The sequence below is a fragment of the Dryobates pubescens genome, chromosome 5, assembly GCF_014839835.1.
Source record: "Dryobates pubescens isolate bDryPub1 chromosome 5, bDryPub1.pri, whole genome shotgun sequence".
Lineage (NCBI taxonomy): Eukaryota > Metazoa > Chordata > Aves > Piciformes > Picidae > Dryobates > Dryobates pubescens.
The window spans coordinates 8,788,997-8,808,152 of record NC_071616.1 but is presented as its reverse complement, the minus strand read 5'-3'; the positions used below and the strand labels follow the sequence as shown (position 1 = coordinate 8,808,152).

Sequence of the window (19,156 nt, the reverse complement as noted above, 5' to 3'; positions counted from 1 at the left end):
TTCCAGGGCACAGAACTGGGGCTTTTCATGCTTTTATTTCATTGCTGCATAGCTTGCTGGGAATTATGCCCACCCCAAGAAGAACACATTTAAGAGTGGGGCACTTAGGACCAGTTTGGGAATAAAAATGTGAATAACTAGCACTTCTAGTGTTTGGACATACTTCTTCATGGCACTTTGCAAACATTAACCACTGCAAACAATTGCTATTATGATGAGGTGGATTGTGCCTGGCTCTGATGTGAGTCATTAAAGAGGTGGAGGCAAGGAGCCACACCCTTTCACAGCAGGTCCTGCGCAAGAACTTGCTCACAATATTGAAATGACAGTTGCTAGACCAAAGCAATAGGACAGAGGACCCATCCTCCATTGCACAGGCCTCCACAAAGGAGTCATTTGAATGAAATAAGCACCACAACTCCGAGCATTTCTTCCAGACACAGAGGAGCAAGGATCTACCGAAGTTTGGGGCAGTATCTGCTAATGTGCATTGAATTATCACAGAATCCAGAGATCATCAAGCCCAACCTATAAATTATTGGGCACTGTTATATGAAATAGCACTTCTGGATTCAGCCAGAACAGTGAAAGCCGGTCTCGGATGCTGAAAGTCCGACACGAAACAAAGCAGGTATCTTTGAAAAGACAGAGGGAGGAAAGCCTCTTGCCTAGAGGACCTAGAGCCAACTCCAAGTGGCAGATAGATCAATATGAGATGGATGATCCAACATCCTTGAGGTAAACTCTCTGTTCATTTTCACTATACCCCTGCTCATTAATACACATCCATCCAATGAACTTAAAACATATCCTAGATCTTCATTTGATCCAGACCCATCAAATGCTACCTTCAGTTCCTCACCCTGACTCTCCATCTGTCACTGTGCTGGCTCACTTCAAGTGTGGATCTTTGATAGTTTATACAAAGAAGAGGAGACATGGAAGAAGTCAATTCTGAATGCTTTGAATCTAGTCCCTCCACAGCCAATCTTGCAATGTATATGGAAATAATGCATAGACAAGCCTTAATGTCTTCAGGCCTTGCTAGCTTGCCTATCCCTCTGGTGCCTTATAGGGCAACCAGAGAAGGTTCCAACCATTTGCTTACAGAGGAAATAGCAGAACCTGCAGTGAGTTATGTTGTTTATCTCATTAGTGTAGGAGAGTCATAACTCAAAGCTGGTGTGAAAGGCCAGGGAGAAGGGGGGAAAAAGGAGGGAGTTATGTGCAGTATTGTGTGAAATTAACCCTGAACTGTTTATCATGAGATGCAGTTTTCTGACTCCTTTAACACAGAGGATAGCAAGAGACCAGGTTAATATACTGAGATTGTGAGTCTTCTCTCTGTTTTCCAAGCCCTAGGTAAGTAAAAAGAAAGGTTCTGAAGCATTCATTAGTGTCTTTATACTGTTATTCACGTTAGGATGATAAATGGCAGCGAACACAGCACACAGGACAGATGCCAGGGCAGTTGGGCAGAGAATTTTCAAAGCCCTTCAGTATGGCCATAAGCACAGGGTATACAGCCTGAAAACTGGCATGCTAAAACTGTAGAGGCATGCTTTGACCCACCATACTACTACAAGAAATAGATGATGCAAAGACACCCAAGGGACCACTAAAAGGACTATTAAAGTCAAGAAAGAGGAAAGCAAATATGGGGGAGGAGGGCTGCTTCATTTCACACTGATTATTCTAATTCAAAATAACAAAGGCATCAGATTTGGTGGCTGGTGCAGATGCAGGAGGATTCTTAAACTTAAGATTCTCTGTGAGGAATGTTTCATCATTAGTCTCCACCACAGACCTGCAGGAGAAATGTCACTAATCCCCTTTTGCAGGGTAAGCTGCCAAAGAGTTCCCTGTCAAAAGTGAAGAAAGAAAGATTTGCACAGTGAATTTGCTAAAGGTAGTGCAGAAAGCTTGTGGCTGAGAAAGTCAAAGCATTAAGACCTCTTGGTTCCTGATGTGATGCCATAACACTGTTATGATGATTTTTGCTGTAAGAATGGAGGCACAAATGAGACCCATCCAAGACTATCTTTGTCCTGTATGCTTGTAACAGATGCTTTTGCCCAAACATTACCTGTGGTTATAGTGGATGAATACCTGCTTATGACTGTGTTCAAAAGGATACAAATAGGAGCATCTTACTCACAACCAGATGCTGCAAGAACAGAACTTCCTTGGGTAAATGGATTAGGGGAGAAGGGGGAGAAGGGGGGGGGAAGGAATTTTCAGCTGAAACAAAAATTGAACTGTGGACATGAAGCCCAGAACCTCAGACAACTCCCAGCTTGTAAACCACATTCAGCAGTCCCAGATTACCCCAGCAGGTTTTGGCAGCTGAAACATTCTCAGGATATTTTTAACACTGGTGAAACACCTGTTGCCTCCTGCACCAGAGATAGCTACATTTTACTATAGAAAGAGTTTTCTGACAATAATAGGGATAGGAGCAGTGTGAGGAACCTTCCCTCAGTGTATCTTAGGAAAGGGAGAGGGAAAATTTCAGCTAAGGACTCTTCAGAAGTGGCAATTGCCTTCTTAGAAGCAGGAGAGAAGCAAAACATCCTATGTGTTCCTTCCACTCCACCTCCTGCAAACTGGCCAGTAGAGGAGGTAAGAAGCAGGCTGCATCTTCCCAAATTCCACACCTGGAGTTTTGGGGCATTTTTCACTATGGTTTACAAGAACTGGTGTGTGCATGTCCACACAGGTGCATGTCATGCTTCCAGTGCCCTTGCATCCCAGTACCCTCCCTGCATGGATTCTCTGGTCTGCACTGGAAAACAAACCCAAAAAAATCCTGGTTGGTGCTGTCAAAAAAATCTGCTCCCTGAGCTAATGGTAGGCCAGATACTGAGCCATACTCTAGCAAAATTCCACCTGGGGTTCAGAAGAATTTCTGTGTACTATTTCAAGCCTTTGAATGGGTGACTCTCTTTTGCCTTTCAAACAAGGATTTCAAAGTGATTTCTTCTAACAAAGGAAAGACTAACCAAAGTCTACTGAAACAACATTGCTTTTTTCTTGAGCTCCACTGAGCTTTGGAGCAGGCAGTAGCCAAAGCTTTTTAAGGACATATACCAATTTCTTTTTGCATTTGCAGAAACTGCAGCTCCAGAACTGATCCCCCAAGTAACATGTATGAAGCAGAACTAAGACTTGCAGGTATATTTCCTACCATCAGAACAATGTTCATTCCAATATCTGAACTCTCCTATATTTTATCTCAGCTTTATATCCTTTCCAATATAATTCCTGATTTTCTGAGAAACTCCTACTTCCAGCTGTCCACCCTGAAGATAATTCCAGTCTTGCTTTGCACAGAGCATTGTGTCTTCTGCCACAGACTGGGATCAATAGCTTTAAAAGAGCTACAATGATGCAGCCTTAGAAACTACCATGTCAGGCACTTCTTTGGGTAGAGAGAGAATAATTAGGATGAGCTCTCTGCAGTTACCAAAGGAAATCCCCTGCAGGCAGAGAGGTTTAGGCAGCTTCTCTTCCTGTGGCCTGTAGCAGGTTTGCACTCCTATTAATTAAACCCCATGAGGGCTCAATGGCCAGCCCTCTATACGTGCACATGCATACACAGACAAAACGCTACCAACCTGGTCCCCTGTGCCTCTTCTCCATCCAGATGTAGCAGTTGTTCTGAGCTACTCCAGTTTGTGAATCCAGGAAGGGAAGGCGGACGCTGCGCTCAGCACACAGCCGAGAGTTGTAGCTGCGACAGTGCTCAATTGCTTCTTTGTAGAACTGGTCCCCGAGTCTGCCAAAAGAGACAGGGGAGAGAATAAGAAAGATTGCATTTCCTTCTTAGACAAGGCCAGTAAAAAAAGACACATAAGGTTGGTTTACAAATGAACAAGCCAAAAAACTTTTCCTGAACCAGGGAAGGCTTGCTGACAGAAGACAATGTTGAAGCATATCATGTCAAAAGTGCCACCAAAAGATCAGACTCTCAGGAACTGGACACAGATCTTTTCAGTAGTGGTATAGCTACTGAATGAGGAAATGATGCAACCACACTGGCCCATGACCCTGGGTCAGGCAATATATACACCATGGTGAACTGATTCTATTGTTTCTCTTCCCTCAGTTTGTCCAGCCAATTCAGCAAACCGCTCATCTCAATCCAACGATACAGCAACTCCTGCAGTGTATTTTGAGAAACCAGTAAGACAGCCGAGTTTAGAAGTGCTCTGCTTGAGCATTCCTGTTGTCAGAAAACCCATAAGAGCAAAGGACATAATCCTCATATCATGTACTTCTGCAGGGGGTGGGGGAATATCCCCTCCCCTGAACAACTAGGGCCATGTCTGCACTGGTCAGATTAGACATTTTGTCATAACCCTTCCAGAACTTTCCACAATCAAGCCTGAGGCACCAACAGTGGCACACTGCAACAGCAACCAGTAAGATCCAGTATGGCAAATGCTGCTTTCCTCCAGAGCCCAGTAGGAGGAACAGTTCTAAAGACAACAACACTTCATAAATAACTATTTGTTCATAAACTCTGTAGAATTTTCATCTTCCCTTGGGAAAGGCTTAAAAACTCTGCCTGCTAGAGATTACCAAAATCCTTTCTCCAAATTTTTCTAAACAGGGAAAAGCATCAAAGTAAAGCTACCCTGAGGACACAAGGCAGCTGGAACATTGCAAAGTAGGTGGGCCACACTGCTGAACCTCATTCTTGATCTATTGTCAAGGTGAAATTCAGTCGTGACATGAATAGCTAGAAAAGCTACCCATCAGGAGTAAGTTCATTAGAAAAGAGGAGTAGAGTGATGTATTACATAACTTGTTCTGACTCTGATATTCATTAGTGTGCAAAGAGTGTATAGCATACACAGCAAGGGAGCTAAAGGGATGCACACAGAGAGAAGAGAGGCTCACTTTCCTCTCATGTTAGTTGTTTCCCTGCTACCCTCTTCCATAGGCACAACTGGCATTTTAGAAGTATACTATATTTGCACACTTCTGAATGCCAAATCAGTGCACTTTGCCTTGTTTTATTACTTGTGTCTATTTTCTGGCTCACATCTTTCAAGTGACTCCTCAATTGCACCTTATGACTTCCCCAAGAGCCATACCCTTTTCCCCTGGGATGTACTGGCCCAATATGCTCTCACTGACAAGCAGCCAACACTGGAGGCTCAGTGAAAAACCCAAGAGCAAGGTAAATACAGAAGGAGGCACCTCTAGTTCCTCCTTCTCACTTGAGATGACCAGAACTTAACTTCCCCAAGTCTCAGGTTATCCAGCGGTGGGGCTACTATGTTTAACAGACCTTGATGAATCTTTCTTCCACAACTTTACCTAACCCACCTATCTTTTTCATACCTAAAATGTTGTGGGTTGATGACTTTCACAGATTAAATACAATTCTTGTGAAAAAAAAAACCTCTGCATTTCCTTGTGCTTGTTTTAAGCCATATCTCAATCATTTACAATTACAAGTCTGTAACTCTCTCACAAAGCTTCACCAGGTCATTTTGTCTAATGAGCAGAGAGTATCCAGGATACTGAGTCCCTGGATGTGGAACGTGCAATGTGGCTGGGATGCTGGAGCTCACCAGCTTCCAGCTGCCCTCTTGACAGTCTGACTTCAGATGTTGCATTTTAGAGTGTCCCAGAAAGGAGAGAAGGGAGCAGTTCTCCACAGGCAGGAAATGCACACAGGAGTCAGCACATCCTCTGTCTACAAACTTTCTAAGGGGTGTTCAGCAGTTTCATGCATGTAAATCGCTGCGTGAATGTGGTGCCTCACAGCCCTGTTCTCCATTCCTCTGATCACCAGTTCCTGGGCAACAGCCAGAGCAGGGATCATTGCAGGGCAGCTGAAGGAGAGAGCTCTCTGGACTGCACAAGCAAGTGGAGGGCAGAGCCACGGGCAGAGCATATACAGCAGGTCCCTCTGGACACTGAATCCCCGCAATGACCTCAAACCCCTTGTTCCATAAAAAGGCAGGGGAGGAGGGAAGGGGAGCAGAGGGGAAAGGAAAAGATAAGCTGCACTACTATACAAAGAATGTGACTAGGAAGAAATGAAAGCTTATTAAAAGCTGTAATTAAAGTTGTACACTTGTGTAATCAAAGTCAGTAACAAGGAGACTCCGGCTGATCAAAGATTACCAGCTCTTTCCACAAACACTTGCGCTTGCACAGAGCTATGTCAGATTCCCCCCATATTAAGCCAGGGATGCTCACTAACTCCAAGGAGTTTACTGGAAGCAAGAGCACAGCTGCGTGACAACAAACTGCCACCACTGCACAGGTTTTCTTTATGCTAAAAATTACTCCAGTCATTAGCACAAACCCACCACAAAGCACCTGAATTAATGAAAACAATACATCCCAGCATCCTGGGTATAGGATCTGACTGGAGATTACCTCAGTTTCCACCTTATTTTAAGACTGAAAATAACTATAAATCTTGGGCTGTTAAATAGTTGGCTTTAACTGACACTGTCAAGTAGAATTTAAGATTACATTTTAGATTTTGTAAGAGGGAGGAAACAATTGTTGCGATTCCAGTGGAAGAAGAGCTACCGAGTTCACAGGTCAGATTCGCCTTTGACACAGTCTTGGAGTCTAGTTGTTTCATTACAGTTGTTTTAAAGATTTTAAATATGCATCTTTTTGCCTCAAAGAAAAGCTAATAATTCAGGAGAAGCATTTAGTCACCTCAATACCTGAAGAAAGCTTGCCTTGGCACTGCTACAGCAAGCATGGTCAAAGAACCCCCAGCCCTCAAGTATTCACTGGAAAGGTATTACAATACTTGAGGACTTTCCCCAACTTCAGTTATAAATGGAACTTTAAAAGAAGTGACAAATAATCAAATATCAGGAAGTAAAGCAACAATATTTCCTTATGAGAGTCATAACTCAGTGTAAAATAGCTTTTCTGCAATTACATTTGAGTGGTTGGCTGGTTTGTGTTATGATTAGTCTTCACTGGAGTGACTCTGACTCGTTCCAAGTTTCAGTTAGTTTTTATTAAGAAACTTTAAGCTCAGATTTATAATTTTTTCCTATTTGTTTTCAGTGCTACATACTTAAACACAGCATATTTTATCTCCTGCAGGAAAACCAGAAAGAACTAGGGGGGGAATAAAAGGGGAACAAAGTTGGTGAGGGATTTGGAACACAAGCCCTATGAGGAGAGACTGAGGGAGCTGGGGTTGCTTAACCTGGAGAAGAGGAGACTCAGGGGTGACCTTATTACTCTCTACAACTACCTTAAGGGAGGTTGTAGACAGGCAGAGGTTGGTCTCTTCTTCCAGGCAACCAGCACCAGAACAAGAGGACACAGTCTCAGGCTGTGCAAGAGGAGGTTTAGGCTGGATGTTAGGAGCAAGTTTTACACAGAGAGAGTGATTGCCCATTGGAATGGGCTGCCTGAGGAGGTGCTGGAGTCACCGTCACTGGAGGTGTTTAGGAGGAGACTTGATAGGGTGCTTGGTTGCATGGTTTAGTTGATTAGGTGGTGTTGGATGATAGGATGGACACGATGATCTTGAAGGTCTCTTCCAACCCGGTCTATTCTATTCTATTCTATTCTATTCTATTCTATTCTACTCTATTCTACTCTATTCTACTCTATTCTACTCTATTCTACTCTATTCTACTCTAAAAAGGAAAGTATTATGCTCCTCACCATGGAGTCCCAGAGGTGGGACAAACCACAGCCACCTCCCGGGAGGCTTACAATGGAGCTGGAGAACAGACATGAGCAGGAATAAGACTGGAGAGCACGTGAGCTCAAGTAAAACTCCAACACATTGGCTGAGTTTGAGCAACAGGAAGAGAAAAAAAAACCTGAAAGGACAATCTTAATAGTGAAAAAGTGTATCATATGTCAGAAAGACTAATTATCTGACATTACATGCTTCACAGTTTTTTCCAGGCTGGGTTACCATGGAAGACTTACAATTCATCTCCTGAAAAAAAAAATCTGTAAAAACTATGGGGAATTTCTGCATTATTTCTATGAAAAGTATGTATGAATCAGTGCTGTGACCGACCACAGGGTCGATTCTTCCCTTTGGACATGGGAGTGAAAGGTCACACAGACTTCTCTAGATTGATATTAAAGACACAAAATCACCAGCATATGCAGAGATTTCAAAGATGCTGGGGAAAAATCATCAAAGAGCAGACACGAACAACCACTGGCCAAGGAAGGCAAATCGTAGTGAAAGCAGCACAACAGAAAATACAGAATAAAGTTGTCAGCACACTGTGAAAAGCACACAGCCCCTCAGTGAAGGGCCACAGGTGAAATCCCAGATGCCTGGGACAGGCAGGCCGGTGACACTGCTGGCATACATGCAGGCTTTGCATTTACATTCCAGCCTGAGGACACTAAAATAACTGGTTCTGGATGACTAATGAAAGCTCCCTGGCTTGGAAAAGAACAACCTATGCTGTTACAGTCTTCTGCAAGACTGCATAGGAGTGATATGTGTCTAGTAGGAGTTAGAAGCTCTTTTTTGGTGAAAAAGGGTGGGACTGAAACTAAACAGCAGCCTCGGAGCAGCAGAAGCTCAGTGTGAACAGGGAGATGAGAAGCAGCACCAGCTCAGTAGACCCTAGGACAGCAATGTGAGGCTGATGCAACTCTCCGCAGCCTTGCAAGTTGTCACTGACATGAAAGCAGGCATGAGGATGGACAATTGGACCCTGTGACTTCCATGAGGTCACTGTCCTTTTAAGCGTTAAGAAACTGAAGTTTTCTGTCATGGAATCAGGTCAGCTAATAACACAGTCAGAAAAGAACAACATATCCCTCTCAGCCTTTGCCTGCCTGCTTTAACTAGGCCATAAGATTCCTGAGCAGACTTCAACTCATACTTTTCTGTGCAGTACCTAGTGCCATGACTCCTCTGTCTAGGCATGCCTGAAATAGGGGAAAAAAAGAATTGGCCTGGCTTAAAAGCCTGTAAATTAGCAACAAGGACCAAGAGCCTGGCTTCGTTCCACATGCTTCAGGACATTGGTTTCCCTGCTGAAGAGGGATCCTGATGGGCTCTGGAAGCAGCAGAGCAGCTCTCCACTACTACTTTCCAGCCCACCCTGCAAAGTTCCATCTATTCCAGTATGCTACACTTTTCAAAAAGCTACAAAAAGGGCAGAACCCAGTGCACCCCTCCAGCAGTGCCCACCACATTTCAGCTTAAGATCCAGAAGAGAAATGTACTCACCGAGGACATACAACCAGCCAGGCTCAACTGTGATTGCAGGCCCACATCACCCCTGGAAAACTTGTACAACTAAGAACCAGTCCTTCTTAAGTTAAGCTTTTACATTTCCACCAGATCCTTCCAATATGAATACAGAGTGTCTCCAGTTCCTTAGGCCAGCCCCTTTTTTAGACATTTCCCTCTAAGATCATGCTCACTACATGACTAGGCAAGTAAAATACTGATAGCACTGAAAGAGATGACTAATCATGTAACAGCAACAGACGTTTCCTTCTGAAGTTTGCAGTTGTCCCCAGCCATGATCAAAAATGTGGGACTTGCTCTCCTTAAGAGCATGGAGTTTTCATTTACTACATTTTTAGCCTCTAATGTTATATTTTATTGTGACATAAGTCTTACAGTCTAATAGTCAGTGATAGGACAAGAGGAAAGGGCCTCAAGTTGCACCTGGGAAGATTTAGGTCGGATACTGGGGAGGGCAGGGGGAAATCACCAAAAGGGTTGCAAAGTCCTGGAACAGGCTACCCAGAGAAGTTTTTAAAAGACCTGTGACTTGGCAGTGCTGTGTTAATGCCTAGGCCTAATAATCTTAAAAATATCTTCCAACCAAATCAATTATGTGATTTTAGATAATTTGACAGGGTGAAGAACACTGAGGGCACCTGAAAAAAAGGCATTATAAATCAGAAATTGTACTTCAGCAGCACTACCATCCAGTTTCAAAATGGACAAGAACTGAGAAGCAGTGGGAAACAAATAATGCAACATAACTTCAGAAAATATTCTGTACTCTTCTTTCAGAGGCATTCATAAATGAGTCTGGATATGAAGCACCAGTGGAGTCTTGGCCTTTCTCACAAAGATGGGCAGAGACTAGGAAACCATGCAGATGATAACTGAGCTATCAGCTGCCTGTGACACTGCAGACCAAGAGGTATAGCTTGACCAACTGCATGTTTTGGCAAGTGCTGAGAGAACTGCAGTAAACTGGCTACAGTTGTTCCTTTCCAGCAGATCCCAGGAGGCCCCTGACAGGCGGCTGCTCCTCCTCTCCATGAGCCTTGACATGAAGAATGCCACAGGGCTCAATTCTTCCACCACTTCTATTTAATATCTATGCAAAACCTCCAGGGAATACGTGAAGCATATCAGCAGCAATGCCAGCCATTACATTGATGACAAGCAGCTTTATGTATCTTCCCCCCCTCACGGCAGACAGCACTTTCCCAACTCTCCCAGTGTTGAAAGCAAGGGTAGCATGGGTGGCAGAGGCGGAAGTCAGAAGAGACTGAGGCTGGCTGGTAGTGGAAACATTATAAGCTATGAGCTAACATTGTTTAAGATTCAAAGACAGGCACTGATGTGGACAATCTAATAGGTGCAATCATCAAAAGGGTCTTCCTCTCTCTCTCTCGCGCGCGCTCTCTTTCCAGTCAGCATAATTCACTTTTCAAGCAGTGTTCTGGCCATTCTCACATATGTTTCTTACATCTGGACTGGCCTAATTTGACCCTCTACCTTAGATTAGATAAGCAACAAGGACAGGGATAGTTGCAGAACTCTGATACCCACTCTATGTCAAAGCAAGCCAAAGAAAGCAGTAGTCCCCAGCCTGTGCACTCTGCACCATTGGCTTTCACAAAACCAGTGGGCTACTTTCAAGTCACTTGAACAGCAGCTTCTCCTTTCTTGACCCAGACAAGCAGATGCAACCAGATGTGCTTAAAAGAGGTCAGTGTAACCAGACTCCAGCACCACCTTTGGACAGCAGACCCTGGAGCTTAGGGTCCAGAGCATCTTTCCAGAAAAGCTGAAGTATTCTGTTCTGCTCTTGCTCACATTACATTGCAAGCTGCTAACAAAACATTCATTAAAAGATCCAAGCACAAGAAAATATGACATAGTCAAGAGTATCAGACCACTATTAAGCATTCAACAACAAAAGACTGGCTGGGCCACTCCTTTGGCTGCACTCTCTGGAACTCCTAGTCTATAAGGAGCTCCCAAATGTTACCATCATGCACCCTTCACAGCTGCAGAGGTAAGATATTGAGACACAACAGAAATACTGGATGGCTTTCCTGACGTTAGGTGAAGTGTAACAGATTGCTCAAAATCCTACCACAAACTGAGGGCAAGCCAGAAACTGCAGAAATGTGCAGATTCAGTTTTCTCATAAGGGTCAGTTGTGTCTGTCCCTGCACGACATCATCTGATAATGTAAGGGGTGTGAACGTGAGCAAAGGCAAAACAGGATTTCCAGATGGACTGCAGAATGACTCAAGCTTTCTGGCCTTTCAGTTTTTTAACATAAACTTGGCAGCCCTGTAAAGACCCACACATGTCTCTCCTAGACTTTCCAAGAGCCAAAGACATTGAGGCATCTATTTCATTTCTATATATATTGAATAATCTCACCTGATGGACAAAAAGGGGCCTGTGTAACTTTCCCCAGCATGGGAGTCAGAGGAATAAAATGACTGTTCAAGCAGTAGACAGAGCACACAAATTGGACCACAAAGCAGTGTACAGCAGAGTCAGTGTTGCTGGAGCAGCAATGATCGAAGGGTAAGTGAAAGGAAAGCCTTGCAAGGAGAGTTAAATTCTTTCATTGGAAGAAGGGTCATCATACAGATGGGTCAAAATAACAGACAAGCTTTCAAGCACTTGCTCAAAGGTACTATGCCAGATGCACAGACTGTATGTAGTGCAAGAGATGAGGAGCCATCAGAGGGATGATGACAATTTCCTGAGTCAGCACTGGCACAGCCCAGACATCACAGTAGTCAAGGAGATGACCGAAGGTAGGAGTCTAGATCAGTGAAACAGCTGTGCAAGATTGTTCAGTATCCTTCTCTGAGCACCCAGCATATGTGTAAAAGGCCAAAGGAGTCCCCTTTTGCCAGGTATTTATCAGCAGACTTTCTCTGTTGAATTGGAAATTCCTACTGCCTATTGGTGGCCACAGTTGATAGGCTTCTCCCTACTTGAGTCATGGTGTGATGGTCTAGCGTCCCTGCCCAGGGCAGTGGGGTTCAAACCATTCTACAAATCTATGAATCATAATAGAGAGCCCAACCTCACAGAACTCACTACTCTGGAAACAGTCTTAGACTGTAATCCAATCCAGTGAGGATACTACAGGTATCATGCATTTAAAACATCCATCTCTGACAAAAGGTAGGCATAGTTTACAATGTGAGGGAAGTTGATTTGGTAAGCCCCGTTCTCACAAGTATTGTGGAAGTATGAGACCTCTGCCAGCATTTCCATTTAAAGAAAAGAAACAGCAGCACAAATTAATACCATCAAGAAGAGTGTGGACATCAGGGGATTTCACTGATAGCAGCCTGCAGGCCAAATCTTGCTTTCTGGGTCAAGAGCTGCTGCCACCTTTGTGCAGGAAGAAGAGCCAGAGCCGTTCCTCTTCCTGCAGCTCTGCATGGCCTCACACAAGGCCTGCAGCAACAGTCCCAGCTCTCAAAGCCCAAAAAGTGGGATCACTATGCACACCTTACTCGGCAGTTAACATGCAGTTACTGGACAGATACAACAGGTATCTGTATGCAGAGAAGCTGACATGTGCATAGATGAGGTATTTTAGAAGATTAATTTCTTAGCCCCATTCAAATGTACTGGACTGCAACCAATTATACTATGGTGCTTGTGGTAATCTGTTCACCTCTCTTACTTTTCTACCATTTCCATGGAGAGGTAACAGCAGCAGTTTCCATGCCAGACACTAGGCTACCTAAGGTGTTTCCAGAGACAGACATTGCATAAAGTCCCTATTAGACTCAGCACAGTGACCAATTAGGTTAATCTCAGAGGCAGACTCCTTGGGGATATCTCAGAAGATCTACTCTTTCTCAGGCCAGGGTTTCTGTTTTAAAGAGATGCAGCAGCATCCAATTAAATGAACAACAGGTGTAAAAGGTAATAACCTAGACCTCTTTTGTACCTGAAGACAGCAGTCAGAATTCAGCTTGGTCCTAACCTCCCCTAAAAGGTCAAAAATTCTTTCCAATTACTAAAAGAATGAACTAATGAAAACCTCAGCAACAATATTAGATTGGACTTGACCACACTGAAGAGACATTTTAATATATATTTTAAAAGAAGTATCTCAAGCTGCTGGGGCTTGGGGTCATCAGGAGTCTGTTTGGCTTAGTGGAATCATAGCCTTAGGGGCCAGATGTAGTCAAAGAAAAAGTCTCTGCATTCAACTCCCTCAGTCTTGATTTCCCACAGTGGACCTATCTTTTGCATTCCTGCAGAGAAAGGTAGATTAGTAAAAAATGTAATCCATCGCCCGAGCTGGCCCCGGGAAGCCAGCAAACCAAACTTCTACAAATGACTCTGCCACAACTTCCTTTGTAGCTTTAACAGTTCCCCTGCAGAACATGGGGAACAACCTGCACTTACCCTGCTAATAATTGTATGCATTACTTTAGGCCCTGGCTATACTGCAAGATACTCAGATCATAAACAGACATCTCCTAGCTCTAGCTCTGCTGGCTGAAAGTATCACCTGGTTCCTCCTACCCTGCTGCTTTTCACTGCTTATCTCCTACCACTTACTGCTCCTGCACCTCCTGCAAGTAGCAATACTTGTGTGAATGCTCCCTGATTTCCTTCAGGCAAGGCCATTTGATACGGCTGACATTTGATCCAGGCTGACACTGCGTGAAGGAACTGAGGGAGAGCTCACAAAATCCCCTCTGCCACCAGAGGTAGTCTCCAGCAGTACAACCACAGCTTGGGTTAGTCTTCAAGTGGCACACTTGTTTGTTTGCAATGACAAAAGTCTGTCCACATCACCAGTGGTGACAGCTATGTCACTCAGTGAACACAGCCCCCTTGGGAGACACAGCATATACAAATGGATGGAGCGCTTTCCTACCACCACAGTTACATCAGCAGCCCAAATGGCATCAGCTAAACTGACAGGAGCGTTCCTTTTCATGTGTCTCTGCGTATCTCGTCTTTCATGAAGCCACCTATCTCCATCAGATCTCAGCAGACAGAGAGATGCCAGGAAAGAACATGAGGCTTTTGCATTCTTTCAGCAACTGTCCAAAGTCTATACAGCACAGTCCTGGTCTGAATGACCTCTGCTAGCCTTCTAGGAAGTTCCCAGGCTGGGATTTCCCCTGTGCGTTGTGCAGTTATTTAGTAGACAAATACACAGTGCCATTCAATCCAGATGGCAGAGTTCAGAAGAGATTGAAATCAACATGCAAGTAGAGGAGTAGTAGAAATGTTCCTAAAGAGCAGGCAAGTTTCCCCACCCCACAGAACCACAATTACATTAATATTTTAGGTACTTCCTGTCCTTTGACTAGAAAGAGTTAGTGAGCTCCCATTTTTCTGCTGACTTGCCTCCTTTGTAGGAACCTTGTATCTCCCAATAAAAAAAAAAAAAGATAAACAACAAAAACCCACTGGAGGAAACAATCCATTCTGCACAGGTGAAAATGATCATGCAAGCAGCAAAGCAGGCATTTATATAGAACTAGAATAAAACCACACGATTATTAGAGTTTACTTTGCCTCTGAGGTCAGCCTTGGAAAGAAACAAAAAGCCAAATCAGCTACAGGTAATACTTTAAAGTCACTAGTCTTGAATGGGTAGCACTTTCAAGTTCCTCAGTCACAATACCTGTGGCAAATAGAATACACATGTAAGAAAACACAAAAATCTACTCTACCCTGTCAACAATTATTAACCACACAAAGCACTCACAATGGGAAATCATATTTTCTGCTCTCTACAAAGTCATCTTAAGCCTACATAATTAAGGTTGTATTTCTTTGAGTGATTATTTCTCTTGAATACACAGGAACAATCACTGTGTTACATGTGTTACATGCTGACCTCAGCAGATGCATAGCAGGGATATACTTGACTCATGCTACACAGGGGAATTCCCATGAGGACTTTGAGCTAGATTTCCTTCTCTCACCTCCTTCCCCCAGTTCTACCCATAAATGGACATTCCTCTGCTAAAGTATCATTATTATTGCTCAAAAAGGAACAATAAAAGTTAAAATAGGTGAAATAGATGCACTACGTTCTCCCACACGTCATCTCACAGTTCCCTCAGCATGAAGAATGCCTTGTATTGAGAGCATATTGAACTAACTCAAAGTTCTAGGCATAGGACCATCTGCCCCTGGAGCACATCCCATGGGAGCAGAGAAAACCATGGCTGCAAATACATACATTACTTTAAGCAGTGATGTTTCAAACACCTGTGCCTTTGTTTCTGTAGATATTTATGCAGCATGCAAGTGGAAGTCTTTAATAAAGACATGACAAAGCACTTGCCACAACTAGCTTTCAGAAACTCAAATAGCTGATGGTTATTGCCTTATTCACCAGCTTCCCTTGTATGTGTTTTTCTTTCAACTTGCCTCCTGTTCTCAGCACCACCATAACTCAAGTATCAGACTGAGGTGATTACTACTGTAGAACCATCAAAGCAAAGAGAAAAGCCTTGTAATTCACTTAGCAGTTAGCAAAGCTGGCAGAAGTGTGGTGCTGTGATTATGACTGCACAAAAAAAGGCCCTCTGATCAGACCCAGCTTTAGTCCTGTGTGTTCCCTGAAGTCTTGAAAGACTCATGATGAACCCCTGCCTATGACCAAGCATCAGGTCCCACTTCAGCAAATCACCTCATTTCAGTGTGCAGGTCCCCTCCAATTCAAAGTTGGGCAGAGTCTTGAACAGACAGCACATGCTTCAGTGCACTTTTAGAATAAGGCCTCAGAAGCAGGTACATGTGGGCAAGCCTGTTCAGGTCAGTTTATCATGTTTTCCCAGCTGGACCTAGCCAAAACTAACATATTACTGCCATTTTCTTTCTGGGATGTAATACACTGCAGTAGTTAAAGCTGTAGGGCACGAAAACATAATCTAGGGATCGTGAGACTGTCATTAATCAATCAACCAGTGGAAATAGGAGCTGGGCAGATACCATTATCTCTACATTACAGATGAGACACAGAGTTTGCATAAGAAAGCCATAGACTATGACACTTATTTCCAAGTTTTGCTCCTTCTTTTCTTCAGAAATTTGTTTACTCACTCTTCAAGACTTCCTTTCCCAGCTGCAATCCAGCATTTTCTTCACTGAGTGGCATAACTGACTCCATGTCATCTCTGCAAGTCAGTTGAAGCTCTTCTATACAAAAATCAGTTAAAGAACTACAAGAGCAACCTTTTGTTTTTTTCAACAGACATGCCATAAAGGCTACCTGAACACTGCAGTGACAATGACAAGCAAAGAAAATGACTAAACAAGAATTTGGACATGGAACTGCATACTAAACCTCCACTTGTCTGCACCCCAATTAATACAGCATGGAGACAAACACCACAGTGGTCTATAAACAGGACCAGGAGACTGACAAGTAACTGAAGGAAAATAACTGAGTTTACTGTCAGAGCAAGGAGAGGTTACAGAAAAAAAACAAGAGAGAAAGGTTAGCCCATTGCCCTGGAGGAATGGCTAGCCTTTAACACATGGCCTCTGCTCCTGTCAGTATTTCTTTTTGGACAGGTTATCTCAGGAATTTATGCTTTCCAATAATTACCTTTCAGAGGGCTCTCACTTATCTTGCAAGAGGAATCCACCAGTAACCTGACCTGCATTGCTCATGCAATCGCCATCCACCCCCTCTAACCTTTCATCTCATCTCTCAAAGCAAAAGCAAGCTGCTCTTCTCAGACTTCCAATGCTGCATCAGCAAGGGCTGGGGAAGTTGATAACAATAAGAGTTTTTAACACTTAATGCTACACAAATATTGATGAGCTAGTGAGCAAAAGTGGTAAAATACTACCAGCAGGTTAAAATACCTCCTGTAACAGATATTCAGAACTGAAGGATGAACACTGGTTTTGCACCACCATAAGAGGCATTTTTACCTGAGAGTAAGTTTTACTATTTTTTTGCACCAGACCTCAGAGCCAGTCAGATTTTGTTTCAATGAATTTGGGGATTTGCAGGGCCCTCTGTTTAAGCTCTATGCCTGTTACCCTCTTGATCTACCTTTCTTCTGCTATGTGAATTGCTTTTCTTCTTGAAACATCAGTGACAAAGGGAAGCTTTTGCTTTTGGCATTCACTCCAGAGCCATTTCAGGTGAATTTGTCCATCTCTGCTAAAGTACACATTATTACACCCAGTGTAATCATACTCCCATTCATGCTCTGAGCAAGGCCCTCCCAGGTTGGCTTTGTGTGTAGGGGACTCCATTACATCCTGCATGAGCTGATGTGCACAGATTTATTCCCAGCACCATGGCTAGGACTGGGAGAAGGATTCTTATTTTTTAATCTGGACATAATGAGACATCTCTTGGACCAGTCAGTAATCATAAGGAAATACTTCATCACAAAGGTCTGAGAAAGTGTCAGGCCTGACACAAGGAGTAAAAAGTCATATGATATCCTACATGGGACTAGGTCATCAGTACAGATAGGTATGGTCAGGGCACACAGACCATCAAAACTCTGTTGCAGGGTGGATTTGCCCCAAATGAGCTTGCAGACACTTCAGACAGGTACCCAGAGGAATCCCTCTCTCTTTTTTCTACATGAATGTCCATGCCTCACTCTGACCTGCATTATTTTAAAGGAGTCACATATTGTGTCCAGACCCGTGAGAACTTGGGTCGATGCACACACTCTCCCTGGCATCCCCATACTCCCATCTGAACAGGACTGTACCACAAGAAAGAGTTGGATGTGGGGAGAGCACAAGAGGAGAGGGCTAAAGAAAACTGCTCTTTCCTCATTAAACTTCAATAGGTGCCTAGGCCCAGCAATGCTGCACTACAGTTTGGATTTATGTTCCCCAATTAACACAATTCACAGCATAAACTTCTCTCTTTCTGTTTTGAAGGGGGAGGAAGAGGAGAAAAACCACATTCCAAGCATTTGGCACCACAAACTTACCCAGCTATCCTCTGGGAACAAAAAGGGAGGGATAAAAAAGGCTTGTCACCACACAATTTAAAACAACTCGTCTTTGCTGGCTCCACGCTGTCTCAGGGGTAGATCCAAGTCTTAGCCCCCACCCATTAGGGCTGCAGGCCCAAAGCACTTGACATTCATCAGGAGATGCAAAACAGCTCCAAGGCAATGGAAGGGGGAAGGGAAGAGTCCCTCCATGGTCAGGAGTTGGTAAGAAAATGGAAGAATCAGCAAAAAGGTCACAACATAAGCATGATATGGAAGTCTTCTAGCACCTAAGAATCATCACACACAGATGAATCATCTTGGTGCAGTTGCTACCAAGCACAAATTAGGCAGGTAAATGTCCTCAACAGGGAGTTCTCTGTGGTGGCAAGCTTAGGGATAGCAACATTATTGGCTCTATCACATGCACAACAAAATTACTATCTCCTTTCTCTCCAAACTTCCACTCCCCCCTCTCCTACCCAAAATAGAACTGTAAGTCATATAGACTGAATACTAAAAAAATGGCATCATCTTTGGTGAGAGTTGTGAGACAAAAGGCCTTCAGATATTCTTTCTCTGGAGGTTTTAACATACATTAAATCTTTATGCACTGACTCTTTCTCAGCATAAAGAGAAAGACTGTAAGACAGCACCATGTCACTCAGTGAAACACAGGAGATTTTCACAGAGGTCTGAAAATCATCTAATGTATTGTGTACTTCAGCACCGTTCAACTTGAGTTCCTCAAAACATCACGAGTGGGTTCTGGAGGAATTTGAAGGCTTACTCAGAGCCTGTCTTTGCTCAACAAACAAGAAGGCTTAGCCAATATTTCAAAGCACTAGAGATTGATCTTTACTCTTTGATGTAGTCAAAGAGAGAGGCAGAAGGATGGAGAGATGGGAATCAACCCTTTTCACCAGTAGTCAGGAAGGAAAAAGAAAACACAATTGAAGAGTTCTGCAAGGTA

At 43.5% G+C, this 19,156-nt stretch overlaps 1 protein-coding gene across 4 annotated transcripts in view; it reads right to left on the bottom strand.

Moving 5' to 3' along the window:
- Window positions 1–19,156, bottom strand: part of DPF3 (double PHD fingers 3) — a 173,312-nt gene that overhangs the window by 96,001 nt on the left and 58,155 nt on the right. For all 4 annotated transcript variants that reach the window (XM_054161554.1, XM_054161553.1, XM_009900602.2 and 1 more), the window contains exon 2: window positions 3,618–3,778. In XM_054161554.1, the coding sequence (XP_054017529.1) occupies window positions 3,618–3,778 (161 nt within the window). The remainder of the gene's footprint in view (window positions 1–3,617; window positions 3,779–19,156) is intronic.